The sequence below is a fragment of the Ascaphus truei genome, chromosome 22 (assembly GCF_040206685.1).
Source record: "Ascaphus truei isolate aAscTru1 chromosome 22, aAscTru1.hap1, whole genome shotgun sequence".
Lineage (NCBI taxonomy): Eukaryota > Metazoa > Chordata > Amphibia > Anura > Ascaphidae > Ascaphus > Ascaphus truei.
The window spans coordinates 13,108,712-13,132,755 of record NC_134504.1 but is presented as its reverse complement, the minus strand read 5'-3'; the positions used below and the strand labels follow the sequence as shown (position 1 = coordinate 13,132,755).

The following is a 24,044-nucleotide window of genomic DNA, read 5'->3' as shown; positions in this document are numbered from 1 at the left end:
TTTATATTATCTGTTATTTATTTGATTACCACGTGTATTACTGCTGTGAAGCGCTATGTACATTAATGGCGCTATATAAATAAAGACATACAATACAATACAATCTACTTGTAATGCAAATTCTGGGATTTTATATCAATCATCCCATCAGGATAAGATTAGACAAGGCGATTAATATGATTCATTTATGCGGTATACTAATCAACTTCTCTCTTTTGTTCTTTCTGTACAATTGCTATTTCAATGAGTGGAAATGTTTTAGGGACATAAATGTTCTCATCGTTAGGTGTTTGTCATGTGATTTTGTATAATATTAAAACATATATATGTTGTATTATGTATAAAATATGTATATAGAAGAATTATATATTATATATCTTATAGTATGCTATTAACAGGGTGATATGCCCTCATAGTAGTATAAGATGGCAGCTTATACAGTAGGAATACCACTTTAAGAACTTTGCATTGCTATATAAAGCTTAATTGGACTGCCAGCCGACTGTGACTCCTGAGGAAGCTGTTGGCGAAACGCGTTGCATTGAGAGTGTAGAGGAAACAGAAGTGACGTTCCACCAAGAAGGTCCCGGAACTGACATAAGACGCCCCGAAATGAGAGCCAGTCTGTTCTGGGTACCCTTGGACACAGTCTTAGATCCTTTGTAAACTTGTACGCTGCCTATTAATACTTGTTACATGTGGGTGTGATAACTTTGTAGTGTTGTGCAAAAAAGGATAATGTAACGCCAACAAAATAAGTTGTATATATTAAGTGAATAACCCAAATAATCACAATAAATCAGTGAAGGGCGGCTGCCAAATAGTATACAAGACTGACTACCTATGTCAGATAAACACTATACAAAACAAAAGAGAATATACTCGGCGCCTAGTGATGATGTCATAGTGTAGTGCGATAAATATCACACTGATGTAATTACACCCCTGAAGAAAAGAGTGCATCTCTCGAAAAACGCGTAGGGTTATTCCGTTTGGCCCTGGCATAGCAGAACTGGTCAGCAGACCAAGGCTGACACTCACTGACAGTCTCCAGCTGATCTCCGCATACCGGAACCGGCTTCTCACTCTCTCGCGAGACTTGGCAGCCAGTGGAGAATACGGGAAGCAGCAGGAGGAAACGGCAGGAATCAGGAACCCTTCAGCTCCGTCGGTGAGATCAACAACCCAGCGCCATCAGCAGGTCTGGGACGCGGCCTACCACGCGGCCTATCGAGCTATCCTGACACCAGGGGATACTCTCTGATTATCCCCCGCGCTAATCCTACCTATGTCTAGTAAGTAGGGATCTATTTACGGCAGCGGGTTGCCATTGGAAGCGGTCACTGCGACATTCAGCATTGTGGTCATTTTGTATTGTTATAGTATTTGTTTTTTATACTTTTTAAAATAAATGTACTTCCCTTTTTTTCAGTTACCCGTCACTTTAATCTCATTCCCCTGAGGCTATCTTCTAGCACTGTACTTTGTGCTTTTTCAATTACCAAACAGTATTATGCTATATATATTTTTCTTATTTCATGCATAGTAATGTAGTCTTGGTCCCAAATCCCATTGTTACAGTCTTGTCAGTGTTTAAAAACAGTTTGTTTTTGGGAAATCCAATTTTCAGGTCTCAAAAAGTTACTTTGAGGTACGTGTCCACGGTCGGAGAGGCTGGGGCTGTGTGCATGTAACATAGTTACATAGTTTCCTAGTTACATATATGTAGTTACATAGATATAGTTGCATAATACGTGGTGTATTATAATGCAGGGATAATACAATACTGTACCTTTCACGCCCAGACTGAGAAAAACAATTAGGAGCCTTGTGTTGAGAAATATTCTTTCATGGTAATGAATATACCACATTGTATACAATGAGAGAGTATCTCTTTACCACCCAAAACCCCAAAGTATAACTTATTGTTCTGTATTACTATATTTATAAAAAAATGTGTTCCCAGGAAGTAATACAGTGAGAGCTACTTCTCGTTTTCAGGTATGTCCTGGGCACAGAGTTATGATGACAAATAATACTTGGTTACAAATAGTTACATAAGCGAACAGGGTATACATTATATACAAGACATTGCATGCACAGTTACAGATAATATATAAGAACAGTCTTTTGGAGTCAGATCTCAGATGATAAGTGCTGCATGTGGTAGGGGTGAGGAGCTTGTTCACATAGACGGGTGGCTGGCCCAGAAATATTTGAAGGCAAGATATTGGAATACTGCACCTGGTTTAACACGGCTATGGACTTGCTACACTATAAAAATCGTTTTGGTTATTTATCTTAGGATTGAATTCACGCTCCCCACAGCCAGTCACAACCACGGAACACGTTAAACGATCATACAGCTGCACATCCAGGAATGTGGTTTATATGATTCAGTGCAACAAATGTGACCAATGATGCTACATTGGGGAAACCAGCCCAAAACTTCAAGGCAGAATGAATATGCACAGACAGTCTATACAACACCATGAAGAAGGAAGATACTGCTCACCTGTGGGACATCACTTCTCACAACCAGATCATTCCATAAATGATTTAAAAATCAAATCCTCAATGGAATGTTTAAACGCACCCAAGAACGGAAAACATTTGAACTCAGAATGATAAGACTCTTTGACACCAAAACAAGAGGACTTAATGCGGATATGGGGTTTCTCACACACTATCACAATTGTTTGTAATTATCCTGCCTGCCTCTCTGCCAGTGTTCTTATCCACAACTCCCTCTTCCTGCCCCCCTCCCCGCATCATCCCCTTCCCCCTCCATGCTGTTACTTGTCACTGTTTTATTACCCTCCCAATGTCTTCAAACATCCCTTTCTCACTGTACCTTATCTAAATCTCTGTTTTTTTTCAGCTTTCCAAACCTCTGTTTTAGCCATAGATTCCTTTCTAAACCAGTATTGCTGACCTGAGGAAGAGAGGAGAACTCTCGAAAGCTTGTCCTATGACATAAATTGTTAGTCCAAATAAAAAAAGGTAATAATGTCCAAAATGCTCATTTATACAGTATACATTATCTGAAATACATCAGCAGGTTAGGCATCATGGTAAATATACATCACCTACAGTGGAGGTGCCCTCTAGTGGCTAAAAGTGCAGCATTTCTTCACATGAAGCAGTGACTTGTCGGGAGTTTGGTAACAGGAGGGAGACAGGTTGGAGACGTGGCACATGACATGAGGGAGGAAAGTTGGCAGTTTGGCAGAGAAGAAGAAAGTGGATTGGTGACTCGGCAGAGGAATACGAAAGGTTGGCACAAGATGGAAGACGTTGGCACTCGCAGAAGGGAGCGTGATGGGCAGACGGGAAAGAGCAAGCATAGCCACCTGGCACAGAATGGAGCATGCTTGGAAAGCCGGCACAGGGGAGCAACATGAAGAGCAGGCTGGCAGAGACAAGAACAAGGCTGGGAGAGTGAACCAAGAAGGATGTTGATTGGCACCATGATACAGGACGATGCATGATAAGGAGTCTGACAGAAGAAAGAGCAAGGTTGGCATCCTGGCACAAGGGGGAGGGTAACTGGTACCCTGGCACAGGACAGGCGTGTGGTGGCAGGGATTTAAGTCTCTGCAGTGGCCTTGATGAGATACCCATTGAAGGTGACGTAGGTATCAAAGTCATCGCTGAACACGGCATTCTCCCTCTCGCCCTTGAAGAGTCGCACCCAGACCTCGTCCTGCTCCTGCAGCTCCAGCATCAGGCTCTGGCTCTGCATGATGCTACGGTCACTGGGCTGGGCATACAGGATCACCACCTCCTTCTCGTTCTTCATGACGTGCATGTAGGTCTCCTTCTGGTTCCAGGTGTGCACGTTCAGGTTGAAGAAGTAAACCCCGGGGACGTAGCAGAAGAACTTCCCGCTGAACATGTTGAAATGGCCGTACAGGTTGACCAGCTCTGTGTCGAAGATGAGCGGCTGGTAATAGTCACTGCTGTGCAGGGATTTCTTGCGCCCCACAGAAAATGCAGAGTGGTAATTCTTGCAGGGGTCCCCAGTGACACCGACGCTCCCCTTCTGACCCTTGGTTCCGATTGAACCCCGCGGCCCTGTGCTTCCCACTTTGCCCAACTTCCCAGGAAGTCCTCTGTTCCCATTGTCTCCTTTCTCACCTGATGGGGATGGGAGAGAGTCAAGGATACTCAATGGCTGTCCTTCAATGGGCTACTTGCCCACATAGTATATACACTGCCTGCCCATATAGAATATACACTGCCTGCCCATATAGTATATATACTGCCTGTCCATATAGAATATATGTGGCCTGTCATATAGAATATACACTGCCTGTCCATATAGTATATGTATATATATATATATATATATATATATATATATATATATATATATATATATATATATATATATATATATATATACATACACACTGCCTGCCCATATAGAATATATGCAGCCTGCCCAAATAGACTATATACTGCCTGTCCATATAGAATATATACTGCCTGTCTGCATAGTATATACACTGAAGTGATACAGGAAATGTAAGCGCAAACCCAAACAGTATTACATTTATTGAAAATATATATATAGAAAAAATATATAATGGTAAAAGAAATTAATATCACCAAGAGGAGATGCTGCTGGTATGAGGAATTTCTCAATCCCTCAAGGTAACATCTGGAGGATGAGCTTTGTGTACTCCTCCAGATAGTATATATACTGCCTGGCCCATTGAATATATACTGCCTGCCCGTATAGAATATATACTGCCTGCCCACATAGTATATATAATGCCTGCCCGTATAGAATATATACTGCCCGTCTGTATATAATATAGGTTGACTGTCCATATAGAATATATTCTACCTGCCATGGTATCATCTAAATACTCTGAGATTAGCAAGAGGTACAGGTACTAATAAAGTGGCGACTGCTTTGTGCCCTGTGTGCCAACATCTATCAGGGAAGGAGCGGTCTAGTGGTCAGGTGGCTGTCTGAAATGGGTGACCCTGGAAAGTACTTTATCTGTATAAGTACGTATAGGTCCTGCAGGGCAGGGACCTATGCCCACGAGGTTCTGCGTGGCGCGTACACTGAGATACACAACTATATACCCGTAATTGGGATCATTGCCAAGAATCCCCCGTCCCATTGTTTGATTTTTTTTTTAGGGTTTTCCCCTTATCTGAACCAGGAGGTCCCTGAGAGGTGGTCCTTGGCCCTCTGACCCCCCCGGCCCCTGATTAACGAGCAGCCCAGAATACTAGCAAGGAGGGCACAAAAATATCCGCGCCCGGGCCCCCGGAGGTGACACTGTGACATTGTATTTGTAACCCCGCGGCCATGTCAAAACTGGCACTAAACAACCCCCCCCCCCCCCACACACACCTATATCGGGGTGGTCTCCGGAGCGCCCCCCCCCCCCCCCTCTTCCCCCCTGGTTTAGTTAAGCTAGAAATCGTTTTGGGGGGATTGCTGGGAAATGAGTTTCTTGCCGCTCCTGAAAGTGACGATAAAACCATGTTTCGTTATCATATTCACACTGCAGCCCGATACTCCCGCCCGGGATAATACTCCCGCCCGGGGTAATACTCCCGCCCGGGGTAATACTCCCGCCCGGGGTAATACTCCCGCCCGGGGTAATACTCCCGCCCGGGATAATACTCCCACCCGGGATAATACTCCCGCCCGGGATAATACTCCCACCCGGGATAATACTCCCGCCCGGGGTAATACTCCCGCCCGGGGTAATACTCCCGCCCGGGGTAATACTCCCGCCCAGGACAATACTCCCACCCGGGATAGTACTCCCACCCGGGGTAATGCTCCCACCCGGGGTAATGCTCCCGCCCGGGATAATACTCCCGCCCGGGACAATACTCCCACCCGGGATAGTACTCCCACCCGGGATAATACTCCCACCCGGGATAGTACTCCCACCCGGGATAATACTCCCGCCCGGGACAATAATCCCACCCGGGATAGTACTCCCACCCGGGGTAATGCTCCCACCCGGGGTAATGCTCCCACCCGGGATAATACTCCCACTCGGGATAGTACTCCCACCCGGGGTAATACTCCCACCCGGGGTTATACTCCCACCCGGGGTAATACTCCCACCCGGGATAATACTCCCACCCGGGGTAATACTCCCACCCGGGATAATACTCCCACCCGGGATAATACTCCCACCCGGGGTAATACTCCCGGGCGGGGTAATACTCCCGCCCGGGGTAATACTCCCGCCCGGGGTAATACTCTCACCCGGGGTAATACTCTCACCCGGGGTAATACTCTCACCCGGGGTAATACTCCCACCCGGGGTAATACTCCCGCCCGGGGTAATACTCCCACCCGGGGTTATACTCCCGCCCGGGGTTATACTCCCGCCCGGGATAATACTCCCGCCCGGGGTAGTACTCCCACCCGGGGTAATACTCCCACCCGGGATAATACTCCCACCCGGGATAATACTCCCACCCGGGGTAATACTCCCACCCGGGGTAATGCTCCCACCCGGGGTAATGCTCCCACCCGGGATAATGCTCCCACCCGGGGTAATGCTCCCACCCGGGGTAATGCTCCCACCCGGGGTAATGCTCCCACCCGGGATAATACTCCCGCCCGGGATAATACTCCCGCCCGGGATAATACTCCCGCCCGGGATAATACTCCCACTCGGGATAATACTCCCACCCGGGATAGTACTCCCACCCGGGGTAATGCTCCCACCCGGGGTAATGCTCCCACCCGGGATAATACTCCCACTCGGGATAGTACTCCCACCCGGGGTAATACTCCCACCCGGGGTTATACTCCCACCCGGGGTAATACTCCCACCCGGGATAATACTCCCACCCGGGATAATACTCCCACCCGGGGTAATACTCCCACCCGGGATAATACTCCCGCCCGGGATAATACTCCCGCCCGGGATAATACTCCCGCCTGGGGTAATACTCCCGCCCGGGGTAATACTCCCACCCAGGAAAATACTCCCGCCCGGGGTAATACTCCCGCCCGGGGTAATACTCCCACCCGGGATAGTACTCCCACCCGGGATAATACTCTCACCCGGGGTAATACTCCCACCCGGGGTAATACTCCCACCCGGGATAATACTCCCACCTGGGATAATACTCCCGCCCGGGATAATACTCCCACCCGGGGTAATACTCCCGCCCGGGGTTATACTCCCGCCCGGGATAATACTCCCGCCCGGGGTAATACTCCCACCCGGGATAATACTCCCACCCGGGATAATACTCCCACCCGGGGTAATACTCCCACCCGGGGTAATACTCCCACCCGGGGTAATGCTCCCACCCGGGATAATACTCCCACCCGGGATAATACTCCCACCCTGGGTAATACTCCCACCCGGGATAATACTCCCACCCGGGATAATACTCCCACCCTGGGTAATACTCCCACCCGGGATAATACTCCCACCCGGGATAATACTCCCACCCGGGATAATACTCCCACCCGGGGTAATACTCCCACCCGGGATAGTACTCCCGCCCGGGATAATACTCCCGCCCGGGATAATACTCCCGCCCGGGGTAATACTCCCACCCGGGGTAATACTCCCACCCGGGGTAATGCTCCCACCCGGGATAATACTCCCACCCGGGATAATACTCCCACCCTGGGTAATACTCCCACCCGGGATAATACTCCCACCCGGGATAATACTCCCACCCTGGGTAATACTCCCACCCGGGATAATACTCCCACCCGGGATAATACTCCCACCCGGGATAATACTCCCACCCGGGGTAATACTCCCACCCGGGATAGTACTCCCGCCCGGGATAATACTCCCGCCCGGGATAATACTCCCGCCCGGGATAGTACTCCCACCCGAGGTAATACTCCCGCCCGGGATAATACTCCCGCCCGGGATAATACTCCCACCCGGGGTAATACTCCCACCCGGGATAGTACTCCAGCCCGGGATAATACTCCCACCCGGGATAGTACTCCCGTCTGGGATAATACTCCCACCCGGGGTAATACTCCCGCTCGGGGTAATACTCCCGCCCGGGATAATACTCCCGCCCGGGATAATACTCCCGCCCGGGATAATACTCCCGCCCGGGGTAATACTCCCGCCCGGGGTAATACTCCCGCCCGGGGTAATACTCCCGCCCGGGGTAATACTCCCGCCCGGGATAATACTCCCGCCCGGGATAATACTCCCGCCCGGGGTAATACTCCCACCCGGGGTAATACTCCCACCCGGGGTTATACTCCCACCCGGGGTAATACTCCCACCCGGGGTTATACTCCCGCCCGGGATAATACTCCCGCCCGGGGTAATACTCCCACCCGGGATAATACTCCCACCCGGGATAATACTCCCACCCGGGATAATACTCCCACCCGGGATAATACTCCCACCCGGGATAATACTCCCGCCCGGGGTAATACTCCCACCCGGGGTAATACTCCCACCCTTGGTAATACTCCCACCCGGGGTTATACTCCCACCCGGGGTAATACTCCCACCCGGGGTAATACTCCCACCCGGGGTTATACTCCCGCCTGGTATAATACTCCCGCCCGGGGTAGTACTCCCACCCGGGGTAATGCTCCCACCCGGGGTAATGCTCCCACCCGGGATAATACTCCCACCCGGGATAATACTCCCACCCGGGGTAATACTCCCACCCGGGGTTATACTCCCGCCCGGGATAATACTCCCGCCCGGGGTAGTACTCCCGCCCGGGGTAATACTCCCACCCGGGATAATACTCCCACCCGGGATAATACTCCCACCCGGGGTAATACTCCCGCCCGGGATAATACTCCCGCCCGGGATAATACTCCCACCCGGGATAATACTCCCACCCAGGATAATACTCCCACCCGGGATAATACTCCCGCCCGGGGTAATACTCCCACCCGGGGTAATACTCCCACCCGGGGTAATACTCCCACCCGGGGTAATACTCCCACCCGGGGTTATACTTCCGCCCGGGATAATACTCCTGCCCGGGGTAGTACTCCCGCCCGGGGTAATACTCCCACCCGGGGTAGTACTCCCGCCCGGGGTAATACTCCCACCCGGGGTAATACTCCCACCCGGGGTAATACTCCCACCCGGGGTAATGCTCCCACCCGGGGTAATGCTCCCACCCGGGATAATACTCCCACCCGGGGTAATACTCCCACCCGGGATAATACTCCCACCTGGGATAATACTCCCACCCGGGATAATACTCCCACCCGGGGTAATACTCACGCCCGGGATAATACTCCCGCCCGGGATAGTACTCCCACCCGGGGTAATACTCCCGCCCGGGATAATACTCCCGCCCGGGATAATACTCCCACCCGGGGTAATACTCCCACCCGGGATAGTACTCCCGCCCGGGATAATACTCCCACCCGGGATAGTACTCCCGCCCGGGATAATACTCCCACCCGGGGTAATACTCCCACCCGGGGTTATACTCCCGCCCGGGATAATACTCCCACCCGGGGTAGTACTCCCGCCCGGGGTAATACTCCCACCCGGGATAATACTCCCACCCGGGATAATACTCCCACCCGGGGTAATACTCCCACCCGGGATAATACTCCCGCCCGGGATAATACTCCCACCCGGGATAATACTCCCACCCGGGATAATACTCCCACCCGGGATAATACTCCCGCCCGGGGTAATACTCCCACCCGGGGTAATACGCCCACCCGGGGTTATACTCCCACCCGGGGTAATACTCCCACCCGGGGTAATACTCCCACCCGGGGTTATACTCCCGCCCGGGATAATACTCCCGCCCGGGGTAGTACTCCCGCCCGGGGTAATACTCCCACCCGGGGTAGTACTCCCACCCGGGGTAATACTCCCACCCGGGGTAATACTCCCACCCGGGGTAATACTCCCACCCGGGGTAATGCTCCCACCCGGGATAATACTCCCACCCGGGATAATACTCCCACCCGGGGTAATACTCCCACCCGGGATAATACTCCCACCCGGGATAGTACTCCCGCCCGGGATAATACTCCCGCCCGGGATAATACTCCCGCCCGGGATAATACTCCCACCCGGGATAATACTCCCACCCAGGATAATACTCCCACCCGGGATAATACTCCCGCCCGGGGTAATACTCCCACCCGGGGTTATACTCCCACCCGGGGTAATACTCCCACCCGGGGTTATACTCCCACCCGGGGTAATACTCCCACCCGGGGTAATACTCCCACCCGGGGTTATACTTCCGCCCGGGATAATACTCCCGCCCGGGGTAGTACTCCCACCCGGGGTAATACTCCCACCCGGGGTAGTACTCCCGCCCGGGGTAATACTCCCACCCGGGGTAATACTCCCACCCGGGGTAATGCTCCCACCCGGGGTAATGCTCCCACCCGGGATAATACGCCCACCCGGGGTAATACTCCCACCCGGGATAATACTCCCACCTGGGATAATACTCCCACCCGGGAAAATACTCCCACCCGGGGTAATACTCCCGCCCGGGATAATACTCCCGCCCGGGATAGTACTCCCACCCGGGGTAATACTCCCGCCCGGGATAATACTCCCGCCCGGGATAATACTCCCACCCGGGGTAATACTCCCACCCGGGATAGTACTCCCGCCCGGGATAATACTCCCACCCGGGATAGTACTCCCGCCCGGGATAATACTCCCACCCGGGGTAATACTCCCACCCGGGGTTATACTCCCGCCCGGGATAATACTCCCACCCGGGGTAGTACTTCCGCCCGGGGTAATACTCCCACCCGGGATAATACTCCCACCGGGATAATACTCCCACCCGGGGTAATACTCCCACCCGGGATAATACTCCCGCCCGGGATAATACTCCCACCCGGGATAATACTCCCACCCGGGATAATACTCCCACCCGGGATAATACTCCCGCCCGGGGTAATACTCCCACCCGGGGTAATACGCCCACCCGGGGTTATACTCCCACCTGGGGTAATACTCCCACCCGGGGTAATACTCCCACCCGGGGTTATACTCCCGCCCGGGATAATACTCCCGCCCGGGGTAGTACTCCCGCCCGGGGTAATACTCCCACCCGGGGTAGTACTCCCACCCGGGGTAATACTCCCACCCGGGGTAATACTCCCACCCGGGGTAATACTCCCACCCGGGGTAATGCTCCCACCCGGGATAATACTCCCACCCGGGATAATACTCCCACCCGGGGTAATACTCCCACCCGGGATAATACTCCCACCCGGGATAGTACTCCCGCCCGGGATAATACTCCCGCCCGGGATAATACTCCCGCCCGGGATAGTACTCCCGCCCGGGATAGTACTTCCACCCGGGGTAATACTCCCGCCCGGGGTAATACTCCCGCCCGGGATAATACTCCCGCCCGGGATAATACTCCCACCCGGTGTAATACTCCTGCCCGGGATAGTACTCCCGCCCGGGATAATACTCCCACCCGGGATAGTACTCCCGCCCGGGATAATACTCCCACCCGGGGTAATACTCCCACCCGGGATAGTACTCCCGCCCGGTATAATACTCCCACCCGGGATAGTACTCCCGTCTGGGATAATACTCCCACCCGGGGTAATACTCCCGCCCGGGGTAATACTCCCACCCGGGATAATACTCCCACCCGGGGTAATACTCCCACCCGGGGTAATACTCCCACCCGGGGTAATGCTCCCACCCGGGGTAATGCTCCCACCCGGGATAATACTCCCACCCGGGATAATACTCCCACCCGGGGTAATACTCCCACCCGGGGTTATACTCCCGCCCGGGATAATACTCCCGCCCGGGGTAGTACTCCCGCCCGGGGTAATACTCCCACCCGGGATAATACTCCCACCCGGGATAATACTCCCACCCGGGGTAATACTCCCGCCCGGGATAATACTCCCGCCCGGGATAATACTCCCACCCGGGATAATACTCCCACCCGGGATAATACTCCCACCCGGGATAATACTCCCGCCCGGGGTAATACTCCCACCCGGGGTAATACTCCCACCCGGGGTAATACTCCCACCCGGGGTTATACTCCCACCCGGGTAATACTCCCACCCGGGGTAATACTCCCACCCGGGGTTATACTTCCGCCCGGGATAATACTCCCGCCCGGGGTAGTACTCCCGCCCGGGGTAATACTCCCACCCGGGGTAGTACTCCCGCCCGGGGTAATACTCCCACCCGGGGTAATACTCCCACCCGGGGTAATACTCCCACCCGGGGTAATGCTCCCACCTGGGGTAATGCTCCCACCCGGGATAATACTCCCACCCGGGATAATACTCCCACCCGGGGTAATACTCCCACCCGGGATAATACTCCCACCCGGGATAGTACTCCCGCCCGGGATAATACTCCCACCCGGGATAGTACTCCCGCCCGGGATAATACTCCCACCCGGGGTAATACTCCCACCCGGGGTTATACTCCCGCCCGGGGTAGTACTCCCACCCGGGGTAATACTCCCGCCCGGGATAATACTCCCGCCCGGGATAATACTCCCACCCGGGATAATACTCCCGCCCGGGATAATACTCCCGCCCGGGATAATACTCCCGCCCGGGGTAATACTCCCACCCGGGGTAATACTCCCACCCGGGTTTATACTCCCACCCGGGGTAATACTCCCACCCGGGGTAATACTCCCACCCGGGGTTATACTCCCGCCCGGGATAATACTCCCGCCCGGGGTAGTACTCCCGCCCGGGGTAATACTCCCACCCGGGGTAGTACTCCCTCCCGGGGTAATACTCCCACCCGGGGTAATACTCCCACCCGGGGTAATGCTCCCACCCGGGATAATACTCCCACCCGGGATAATACTCCCACCCGGGGTAATACTCCCACCCGGGATAATACTCCCACCCGGGATAGTACTCCCGCCCGGGATAATACTCCCGCCCGGGATAATACTCCCGCCCGGGATAATACTCCCGCCCGGGATAATACTCCCACCCGGTGTAATACTCCTGCCCGGGATAGTACTCCCGCCCGGGATAATACTCCCACCCGGGATAGTACTCCCGCCCGGGATAATATTCCCACCCGGGGTAATACTCCCACCCGGGATAGTACTCCCACCCGGTATAATACTCCCACCCGGGATAGTACTCCCGTCTGGGATAATACTCCCACCCGGGGTAATACTCCCACCCGGGATAGTACTCCCCCCGGGATAATACTCCCACCCGGGATAATACTCCCCCCCGGGATAATACTCCCACCCGGGATAATGCTCCCACCCGGGATAATGCTCCCACCCGGGATAATGCTCTCACCCGTGATAATGCTCTCACCCGTGATAATTCTCTCACCCGTGATAATACTCTCACCCGTGATAATACTCCCACCCGGGAAGCCGACATGTCCAGAGTAAGGATGATCAGTCTGGCAAACCCCCCCCACCCCCACCCCCACCCCCACCCCCACCCCCACATGTGTGTCTCCCCCAACCCCTGCAGGCTCATAATGCCCCCCTCCCCCTCTTACCTTTTAATATGGTCATATTGATGTTTGGTACAGGCTGGTACACGGGGTGCATGGGGGGTACAGTAGGGGGGTCACAGCAGCGCACGCACTGTGCCGGGGGGGACACAGGCTCAGGATTCATGGAGGAGGTGACAGGTTTATGGGAGCTGCTGTAGTTCACAAAACATAGAATAGTAGATGATATAGATATAGATATATACATACACATACATACACATACCACACATTATTAAGGTTATGGTGGGTAAAAAAAGTGACAAAAGCCCTCCACAGTAAAGCATATACTGTAGCAAATGGAAATATTACTGCTCATTCACATGTCTTAGACAGGTCTCTAACCCCGCCTTTCACCATTATCGCCCAGCACACAGCACTTCCACTGCAGCAAGGGATTCTGGGAAACACAGTGCCACCTTTTGTCTCAAGCTCACATTGCATGAACAACCCTTAAGCCAATGCATGCTGCTTTAAACACAGCTTTTAAACATAGGCTGGGGTGAGATACAAAGCCAGTAAACCCACTCACAGACAGACTGTTTCGACCTTGTAGATCTCTTCAGTGTGAGGTTGGTTGTGCTGGCTTTGCCGGTTTGAGACCAAGAGTCGGTATTCACCGCACATTGTTACGGTTATGGTGGGTAAAAAAAGCTCACATTACATGAACAACCCTTAGGCTGAGTCCCCGCTGGCGCTGAGCTCGCGGAGCGGGCGGTGCGGTTACTTGAATATAAATATATATAAATATATATATATATATATACATATATATGCAAGTTCCCGCTCACGCGATGCGCGCACGCATGCGCGGGCACACACGCTCGGCGCTTTTGTAAATAACATTTTTAAACTTTCCCGCTTGCTCAGATAGCCCGCAATTGCGCCCCCCCCCTCCTTCCCCCTGTGCGCGCGCGCAAGTTGCAGGACACCCGGCGCTCATACTCTAAGCATGAGCGCGCTCAGCGTCAGCGGGGACTCAGCCTTAAGCCAATGCATGCTGCTTTAAACACAGCTTTTAAACATAGCTCGTAGGGCCACTTTCATTGGTTGCTCCAGTAGGCACGTCATTCTGACGTTGTGTGCCTAGCCCCGCCCCTCTACCTCGGAACCAACCAGGGACTTTTGAAATCAGCCGATTGCCGGCACTGCGCATATACACCAGACAGCGGGTGAGGGTTCTCCACGGCGTCGCCGGAGCCCCCCCCTTCCCCCCCAAGCCCCATGGACCTTCCGAATTACACCTGGATTGGATTTGAAGGCCGTGTGGTGAGGTGTCTTCTCATCTCCTGCCACACGGCCCAGCAGCCAGCCCCACCTGGTGACGGTTTCCAGTACTGCGCTTTTACCACGGCTGTTTGTGAGCGCGCATTTTTAACGTTACTCCAACGTAGATATTGTATTAAACTGTAACAAACGCGCTTCTGTTTTTTGTCTTTTAGATTTGTTTGGAAACTGGTTAACTCCACAGAAAAAGCTGCGACCCCAAGATTAACCTCTGCCATCTACCCAATGTCCTTTTCTGAATTACTGGGACTCTAGTTGTGTTGATATACAATTTATATTGATTGGATTTATATTTTATATATATGTTTTAACACCTGAGGGGTGTTAGCGGAACCCAGGTTGAAAATCCCTGCTCTAGCATATCTGTATTATATAACTATATTGGGAAATCAGTGTTAGACTCAATAACTCACAGTATCACATAGCAGCACTGATGTGGCATTGCTGCAAACTCATTCTAGCACATTATACATAGTGTACATATATATATATACACACACGTGTGTGTAAAGCTCCTAATCGGAGGAACGGTGCTGCAAACATGTTCCATGTAGATGTGTTAGCGTGCAGCGCGCGTGTGTGTGTTACACACCTGAAGTGGCTGGTTTGGCTGGTGGGCTCGGCGTGGCTTGCAGTGGCTTCCTGCTCGGGTCTCGTGTCAGAGCGGGTTTGAAGGGTCTGAGACAGGAGCAGCAGGAGGCCGGAGGTGATGAGCAGCAACCCTGAGCCAGCAGCGATCGTCATTCTGTATACACAGACACAGGACACGCATGTACTGAGACAAGGGGCATGCATGTACTGAAACATGGGACACGCATGTACTGAAAAACGGGACACGCATATACTGAGACACGGGCATGTATGTACAGTACTGAGACACGAGGCATGCATGTACTGAGACACGAGGCACGCATGTACTGAGACACGGGGCATGCATGTACTGAGACACGGGACACATGAACTGAGACACGGGACACGCATGTACTGAGACACGGGACACGCATGTACTGAGACACGGGGCCCGCATGTACTGAGACACGGGGCGCGCATGTACTGAGTCACGGGGCCCGCATGTACTGAGACACGGGACACACATGTAATGAGACACGGAACACGTATGTACTGAGACACGGGACACACGTAATGAGACACGGGACATGCATGTACTGAGACACGGCCGCTCATGTACTGAGACACAGGACACACATGTACTGAGACACAGGCTACCCATGTACTGACATGGGACACGTACTGAGACACGGGACACACATGTACTGAGACATGGGATACACATGTACTGAGACACGGGACACGCCGGTGCTGAGACACGGGACACGTCTGTGCTGAGACACGGGACACTTACAGCTCTTTGGTTTAGCAGTGCTTTGTAAACAAGGATCCTGCCGCTCACCCGCCCCCACCCGGGCCCCCTCCCCCCTCCGGTTTAGGGGTGTCCTGTGTGGAAACGTGTAATCCACATGTCGAACAGTCATGTAACAGTTCCCCCCCCTCACATCCCCCTCTCCCCCCTCACATCCCCCTCTCCCCTCTCACATTCCCCTCTCCCCCCTCACATCCCTCTCCCCCCTCACATCCCTCTCTCCCCTCACATCCCCCTCTCCCCTCACATCCCCCTCATATCCCCCTCTCCCCCCTCACATCCCCCTCTCCCCCTTCACATCCCCCTCTCCCCCTTCACATCCCCCTCTCCCCCTTCACATCCCCCTCTCCCCCTTCACATCCCCCTCTTCCCCCTTCACATCCCCCTCTCCCCCCTCACATCCTGCAAACGTTGGGATCCCTGATAACCCAGAGATGGTCCCATTACTTTTCCCACTGTGAGTTCCCACGATCAGACTTGTCCTGTTGTAATTTGGCGCTCCTCCCCCCACCCCCCACACCACCGTTCCCTCTCCCCCGACACCCCCGGGCCCTCTCCCCCCCCCCCCCCCCAGCCCTCCCACCTCTTCCCCTGGACTTCCCCTCCATTGCCCCCCCCCACCTCCCCGAGGCCCCCCCTTCCTGGGTCCCCACCTCCCCGAGCCCCCCCCCACCTTCCCCGAGACCCCCCCTCCTTGGGTCCCCCCACCTCCCCGAGGTCCCTCCCTTCCTCCCCCTCTGGATCAGCTCCCCTCAGATTCTACAGACCCATCTCCTCCTCCCACATTCTCAGCCTGGGATCATCTCTTCCCCTCTCGCCCCTTTCCACGCCTTCTCCTTATCCGTCTCTCCCGTCCGCCTCCCTTGTTACACCCCTACCAAAAATAACCCTTATTTACTTTGTCCGCCCCCCCTTCCCTCCTCCATTTTAAAATCCCTTCCGCGTTCTTTTCATCCCTTGTCTGGGGCAGGGGGTCCGGGAGGGGTTTGGAGACACGCCTGTCCTTCAGACGAGCTGACACGGGAAGGCATGTTAGTATCCTGCGTGTCACTGACGGTTATCTGACACCGCGGTGCCTTATTGCGTGGCTGTGAGACCCCTTGTGTGGGAGTGGAAGTCCCATCCTCAAAGCGCCTCTCGGGGACGGAAGGGGTTAAACGTGCAGCTCAACCTGACTGTGAAAGGGTTAAATCAGGCGTGTGGAACCCAGGGAGGATGTGAAGATAAACAGAACATACAAGAACACGTGTGACACGGAGCTCACATGGGGACGTCGCCAGGAAAACACGCCAAGAACACAAAATGCCTCTGTCTTTAGGCGTGTGTTATTGTGTAAGGGAAAAGGCACACATACCCATCCTAATCTACAGGCACACATACCCATCCTAATACACAGGCACACATACCTCTCATAATACACAGGCACACATACCCATCCTAATGCACAGACACACATACCCCTGCTAAAACACAGGCACACATACCTCTCATAATACACAGGCACGCATACCACTCCTAATACACAGGCATGCATACCACTACTAATACACAGGCATGGATACCCATCCTAATACACAAGAACACAAACCTCTCGTAATACACAGGCACACATACCCATCCTAATGCACAGACACACATACCCTTCCTAAAACACAGGCATGGATACCACTCCTAATACACAAGAACACATACCTCTCGTAATACACAGGCACACATACCCATCCTAATGCACAGACACACATACCCCTCCTAAAACACAGGCATGGATACCCATCCTAATACACAGGCACACATACCTCTCATAATACACAGGCACGCATACCACTCCTAATACACAGGCATGCATACCACTCCTAATACACAAGAACACATACCTCTCGTAATACACAGGCACACATACCCCTCCTAATGCACAGACACACATACCCCTCCTAAAACACAGGCATGGATACCCATCCTAATACACAGGCACACATACCTCTCATAATACACAGGCACGCATACCACTCCTAATACACAGGCATGCATACCACTCCTAATACACAAGAACACATACCTCTCGTAATACACAGGAACACATACCCCTTTTAATACACAGGCACACACCCCTCCTAATACTCAGGCACGCATACCCCTCCTAATACACAGGCACACATACCCTTCCTAATACCCAGGTGCACATACCCCTCCTAATACACAGGAACACACCCCTGCTAATACACAGGCACGCATATACCTCCTAATACACAGGGACACATACCCCTCATGCACTCCTAATAAACATGGGCACATACTCTTCACCCACAACTAATACACAGGCACACATACCCCTCGCTCCTTCTAATACACAGGGAAATATACCCTTCACCCATCCTAATACACAAGGACATACACCTCAACCACTCCTAATACCCAGGCACACGTACCCCTCACCCTTCCTAATACACAGATATCAGAGACACATACCGCTCACCTTGTCCTAATACACAAGGACACATACCTCTCACCCCCTCCTAATACACAGACATCAGGGACACATACTTATTGCCCCCTCCTAATGGAACACATACCTCTCACCCCCTCCTAATGGAACACATAAATCTCGCCCCCTCCTAATGGAACACATACCTCTCGCCCCCTCCTAATGGAACACATACATCTCGGCCCCTCCTAATGGAACACATACCTCTCGGCCCCTCCTAATAGAACACATACATCTCGCCCCCTTCTAATGGAGCACATACACCTCGCCCCCTCCTAATGGAACACATACATCTCGCCCCCTCCTAATGGAACACATACACCTCGCCCCCTCCTAATGGAACACATACATCTCGCCCCCTCCTAATGGAACACATACACCTCACCCCCTCCTAATGGAACACATACCTCTCGGCCCCTCCTAATGGAACACATACATCTCGCCCCCTTCTAATGGAGCACATACACCTCTCCCCCTCCTAATGGAACACATACATCTCGCCCCCTCCTAATGGAACACATACACCTCGCCCCCTCCTAATGGAACACATACATCTCGCCCCCTCCTAATGGAACACATACACCTCACCCCCTCCTAATAGAGCACATACCTCTCGGCCCCTCCTAATGGAACACATACATCTCGCCCCCTTCTAATGGAACACATACATCTCGCCCCCTCCAAATGGAACACATACACCTCGCCCCCTCCTAATGGAGCACATACACCTCGCCCCCTCCTAATGGAACACAAACTTCTCGGCTCCTCCTAATGGAACACATACCTCTCGCCCCCTCCCAATGGAACACATACCTCAAGCCTCCTCCTAATGAAACACATACCACTCGCCCCTCCCAATGGAACACATACCTCTTGCCCCCTCTTAATGGAACACATACATCTCGCCCCCTTCTAATGGAAGACATACCTCTCGCCCCCTCCTAATGAAACACATACCTCTCGCCTCCTTCAAATGGAACAAATACCACACATACATCTCGCCCCCTCCTAATGGAACACATACCTCTCGTCCCTTCCTAATTGAACATATACATCTAACCCCCTCCTAAGGGAACAGATACATCTGGCCCCGTCCTAATGGAACACATACCTATCGACCATTCCTAAAGGAACAGATACTTCTCGCCCACTCATATTAAAACACAAACAGTGGTGTGAAAAAGAAAGTACACTCTCTCTGAATTCCATATCAGGACATAATAACAATCATCTGTTCCTTAGCAGGTCTTAAAATTAGGTAAATACAACCTCAGATGAACAACAACACATGACATATTACACCGTGTCATGGTTTATTTAACCAAAATAAAGCCAAAATGGAGAAGCTATGTGTGAAAAACTAAGGACACCCTTACTGCTTCCATAGGAATTAAGGTGCTAAGTAGCAGACATGTGCTGCTAATCAAATGCCCTTGATTAATTGATCATCAGCAAGTGTGACCACCTCGTTAAAAGCCAAAGTTTTAGCAGTTTTCTGGTCTGGAGCATTCAGGTACAGTATGTGTTAACACAATGCCAAGGAGGAAAGACATTAGCAATGATCTTAGAGAAGCAATTGTTGCTGCCTATCATTCTGGGAAGGGTTATAAGGCCATTTCCAAACAATTTAAAGTCCATCATTCTACAGTGAGAAAGATTATTCAAAAGTGGAAAACATTCAAGACAGTTGCCAATCTTCCCAGGAGTGGACGTCCCAGCAAATTCACCCCAAGATCAGACCGTGCAATGCTCAGAGAAATTGCAAAAACCCCAAGAGTTACATCTCAGACTCTACAGGCCTCAGTTAGCATGTTACATGTTAAAGTTCACGACACTACAATTAGAAAAAGACTGAACAAGTTTGGTTTGTTTGGAAGGGTTGCCAGGAGAAAGCCTCTTCTCTCTAAAAAGAACATGGCAGCACGGCTTAGGTTTGCAAAGTTGCATCTGAACAAACCCCAAGACTTCTGGAACAATGTCCTTTGGGCAGACGAGACCAAAGTGGAGATGTTTGACTATAGTGCACAGCGCCACGTTTGGCGAAAACCAAACACAGCATATCAGCACAAACACCTCATACCAACTGTCAAGCACGGTGGTGGAGGGGTGATGATTTGGGCTTGTTTTGCAGCCACAGGACCTGGGAACCTTGCAGTCATTGAGTCGACCATGTACCCCTCTGTATACCAAAGTATTATAGAGTCAAATGTGAGGCCATCTGTCCGACAGCTAAAGCTTGGCCGAAATTGGGTCATGCAACAGGACAATGATCCCAAGCACACCAGGAAATCTACAAAAGAATGGCTGAAAAAGAAAAGAATCAAGGTGTTGCAATGGCCCAGTCAAAGTCCAGACCTCAACCCGATTGAAATGCTGTGGCTGGACCTTAAGAGAGCTGTGCAGAAACAAATGCCCGCAAACCTCAATGAACTGAAGCAACGTTGTAAAGAAGAGTGGGCCAAAATTCCTCCACAACGATGTGAGAGACTGATAAAGTCATACAGAAAACAATTACTTCAAGTTATTGCTGCTAAAGGTGGTTCTACAAGCTATTGAACCATAAGGTGTACTTAGTTTTTCACACATGGCTTCTCCATTTTGGCTTTATTTTTGTTAAATAAATCATGACACGGTGTAATGTGTCATGTGCTGTTGTTCATCTGAGGTTGAATTTACCTAATGTTAAGACCTGCTAAGGAACAGATGATTGTTATTATGTCCTGATATGTAAAACCATAGAATTCAAAGAGGGTGTACTTTCTTTTTCAAACCACTGTACCTCTCGCCCCCTCCTAATGGAACACATACCTCTTGCCCATACCTCTCACCCCCTCCTAATGGAACACATAACTCTAGCTCCCTCCTAATGGAACACATACCTATCGCCCCCTCCTACTGGAACACATACCTCTCGCCACATCCCAATGAAACACATACCTCTCACCCCCTCTTAATGGAACACATACCTATCGCCCCCTCCTAATGGAACACATACATATCTTCCCGTGCTAATGAAAAACATACCTCTTGCCCCCTCCTAATAGAACACATACCTCTCACCCCCTCTTAATGGAACACAAACATCTCGCTGCCTCCTAATAGAACATATACCTCTCGCCCCCTCTTAATGGAACACATATCTCTCGCCTCCTCCTAATGGAACACATACCTCTTGCACCCTCCTAATGGAACACATACCTCTCTCCCCCTCTCAATGGAACCCATACCTCTCACTCACTCCTAATGGAACCATACCTCTCGCTCCCTCCTAATGGAACCCATACCACTCGCTCCCTCCTAATGGAACACATACCTCTCGCTCCCTCCTAATGGAACATATACCTCTCGCTCCCTCCTAATAGAACACATACCTCACCCCCTCCTAATAGAACACATACCTCTCGCCCCCTCCTAATAGAACACATACCTCTCACCCCCTCCTAATGGAACACGTACCCCTTGCCCCCTCCTAATGGAACACATACCTCTGGCCCCCTCCTAATGGAACACATACCTCTCTCCTCCTCGTAATGGAACACATGCATCTTGTGCCTCCTAATGGAACACATACATATCTTCCCCTCCAAATGGAACACATACATCTCGCACCCACCTAATGGAAAACATACATATCATCCCCTCCAAATGGAACACATACTTCTCTCCCCCTCCTAATGGAACACATACCTCTCTCCCCCTCCTAATGGAACACATACCTCTCTCCCCCTCCTAATGGAACACATACGTCTGGCCCCCTCCTAATGGAACATATACCTCTCGTCCCCTCCTAATGGAACACATGCCTCTCGCTCCCTCCTAATGGAACACATACCCCATGCCCCCTCCTAATGGAACACATACCTCTCGCTCCCTCCTAATGGAACACATACCTCTCGCCCCCTCCTAATGAAACATATACCTCTCGCATCCTCCTAATGGAACACATACCTCTGGCCCCCTCCTAATGAAACATATACCTCTCGCGCCCTCCTCATGGAACACATACCTCTCGCTCCCTCCTAATGGAACACATACCCCATGCCCCCTCCTAATGGAACACATACCTCTCGCCCCCTCCTAATGAAACATATACCTCTGGCCCCCTCCTAATGGAACACATACCTCTCGCCCCCTCCTTATGAAACATATACCTCTGGCCCCCTCCTCATGGAACACATACCTCTGGCCCCCTCCTAATGGAACACATACCTCTCGCTCCCTCCTAATGGAACACATACCTCTCGCTCCCTCCTAATGGAACACATACCCCATGCCCCCTCCTAATGGAACACATACCTCTCGCCCCCTCCTAATGAAACATATACCTCTGGCCCCCTCCTAATGGAACACATACCTCTCGCCCCCTCCTTATCAAACATATACCTCTGGCCCCCTCCTCATGGAACACATACCTCTGGCCCCCTCCTAATGGAACACATACCTCTCGCTCCCTCCTAATGGAACACATACCTCTCGCCCCCTCCTAATGAAACATATACCTCTGGCCCCCTCCTAATGGAACACATACCACTCGCCCCCTCCTAATGAAACATATACCTCTGGCCCCCTCTTAATGAAACACATCTGATTTTGAGCCCAGTTTTGAAGCTCAGCGAAGCAAAACTTCCCCTCTTACAATGCTCCCAAATCCCTTACTGTGGGTGCAGAGAGGAGTAACAGTGTACTGAATGTAGGTATTAAAACTATAAGCTCACACTGACCTTCACCCGGGTCTCTGCCTCTCACTTCAGGGCTGTATGAGAGTTTTGCGTGTGCATTCCGTGTGCATTCCGTGTGCATTCCGTGTGCTCCTGCACCGCCTCCTGTACACTCCTGAAACTACAAGACAAAGAGGAACTCTGCAAACTGTCCCAAACCCACTCTCCCCCCCCCCCCTGCTCTGTGCGATACTGTCCCAAACCTTCTCCCCTCTCCCCTCTCTCTCATATCCCTCCTTGCTCTGTGCGAGACTGCCCCAAACCCTCTCCCCTCTCCCCCCTCCCCTCTCTCTCCTATCCTTCCATGTTCTGTGCGAGACTGTCCCAAATCCTCTCCCCCTCCCTGCTCTGTGTGAGACTGCCCCAAACCCTCTCCCCCTCCCTGCTCTGTGAGACCACCCCCCTCTCTCCCCCTCCCTGCCCTGTGCCATACTGTATTGTATTATATTGTATGTCTTTATTTATATAGCGCAGTTAATGTTTATAGCGCTTCACAGCCGTAATATATACGTGACAATCATATAAATAACAAATAATACAAATAACACATCACGGGAATAAGCGCTTCAGACATAAAAGTTACATTCCGGAAGAGGAGTTCCTGCTCCGAAGAGCTTACAATCTAATTGATGGGTAGGGAGAACGTACAGAGACAGGAGGAGGGAATTCTGGTAAGTGCGTCTGCAGGGGGCCAAGCTTTA

At 51.8% G+C, this 24,044-nt stretch overlaps 1 protein-coding gene across 1 annotated transcript; it reads right to left on the bottom strand.

The window, feature by feature from the left end:
• Positions 1–3,007: 3,007 nt before the first annotated feature.
• On the bottom strand, positions 3,008–23,577 carry C1QTNF1 (C1q and TNF related 1). The gene is made up of 4 exons (XM_075580025.1): positions 23,347–23,577; positions 15,355–15,507; positions 13,482–13,630; positions 3,008–4,140 (listed from the first exon to the last, which is right to left on the bottom strand). The coding sequence occupies exons 2-4, from the start codon at positions 15,504–15,506 to the stop codon at positions 3,590–3,592; spliced, it is 852 nt and encodes a 283-aa protein (XP_075436140.1). The 5' UTR covers position 15,507; positions 23,347–23,577; the 3' UTR covers positions 3,008–3,589.
• Between the last annotated feature and the right edge of the window lie 467 nt (positions 23,578–24,044).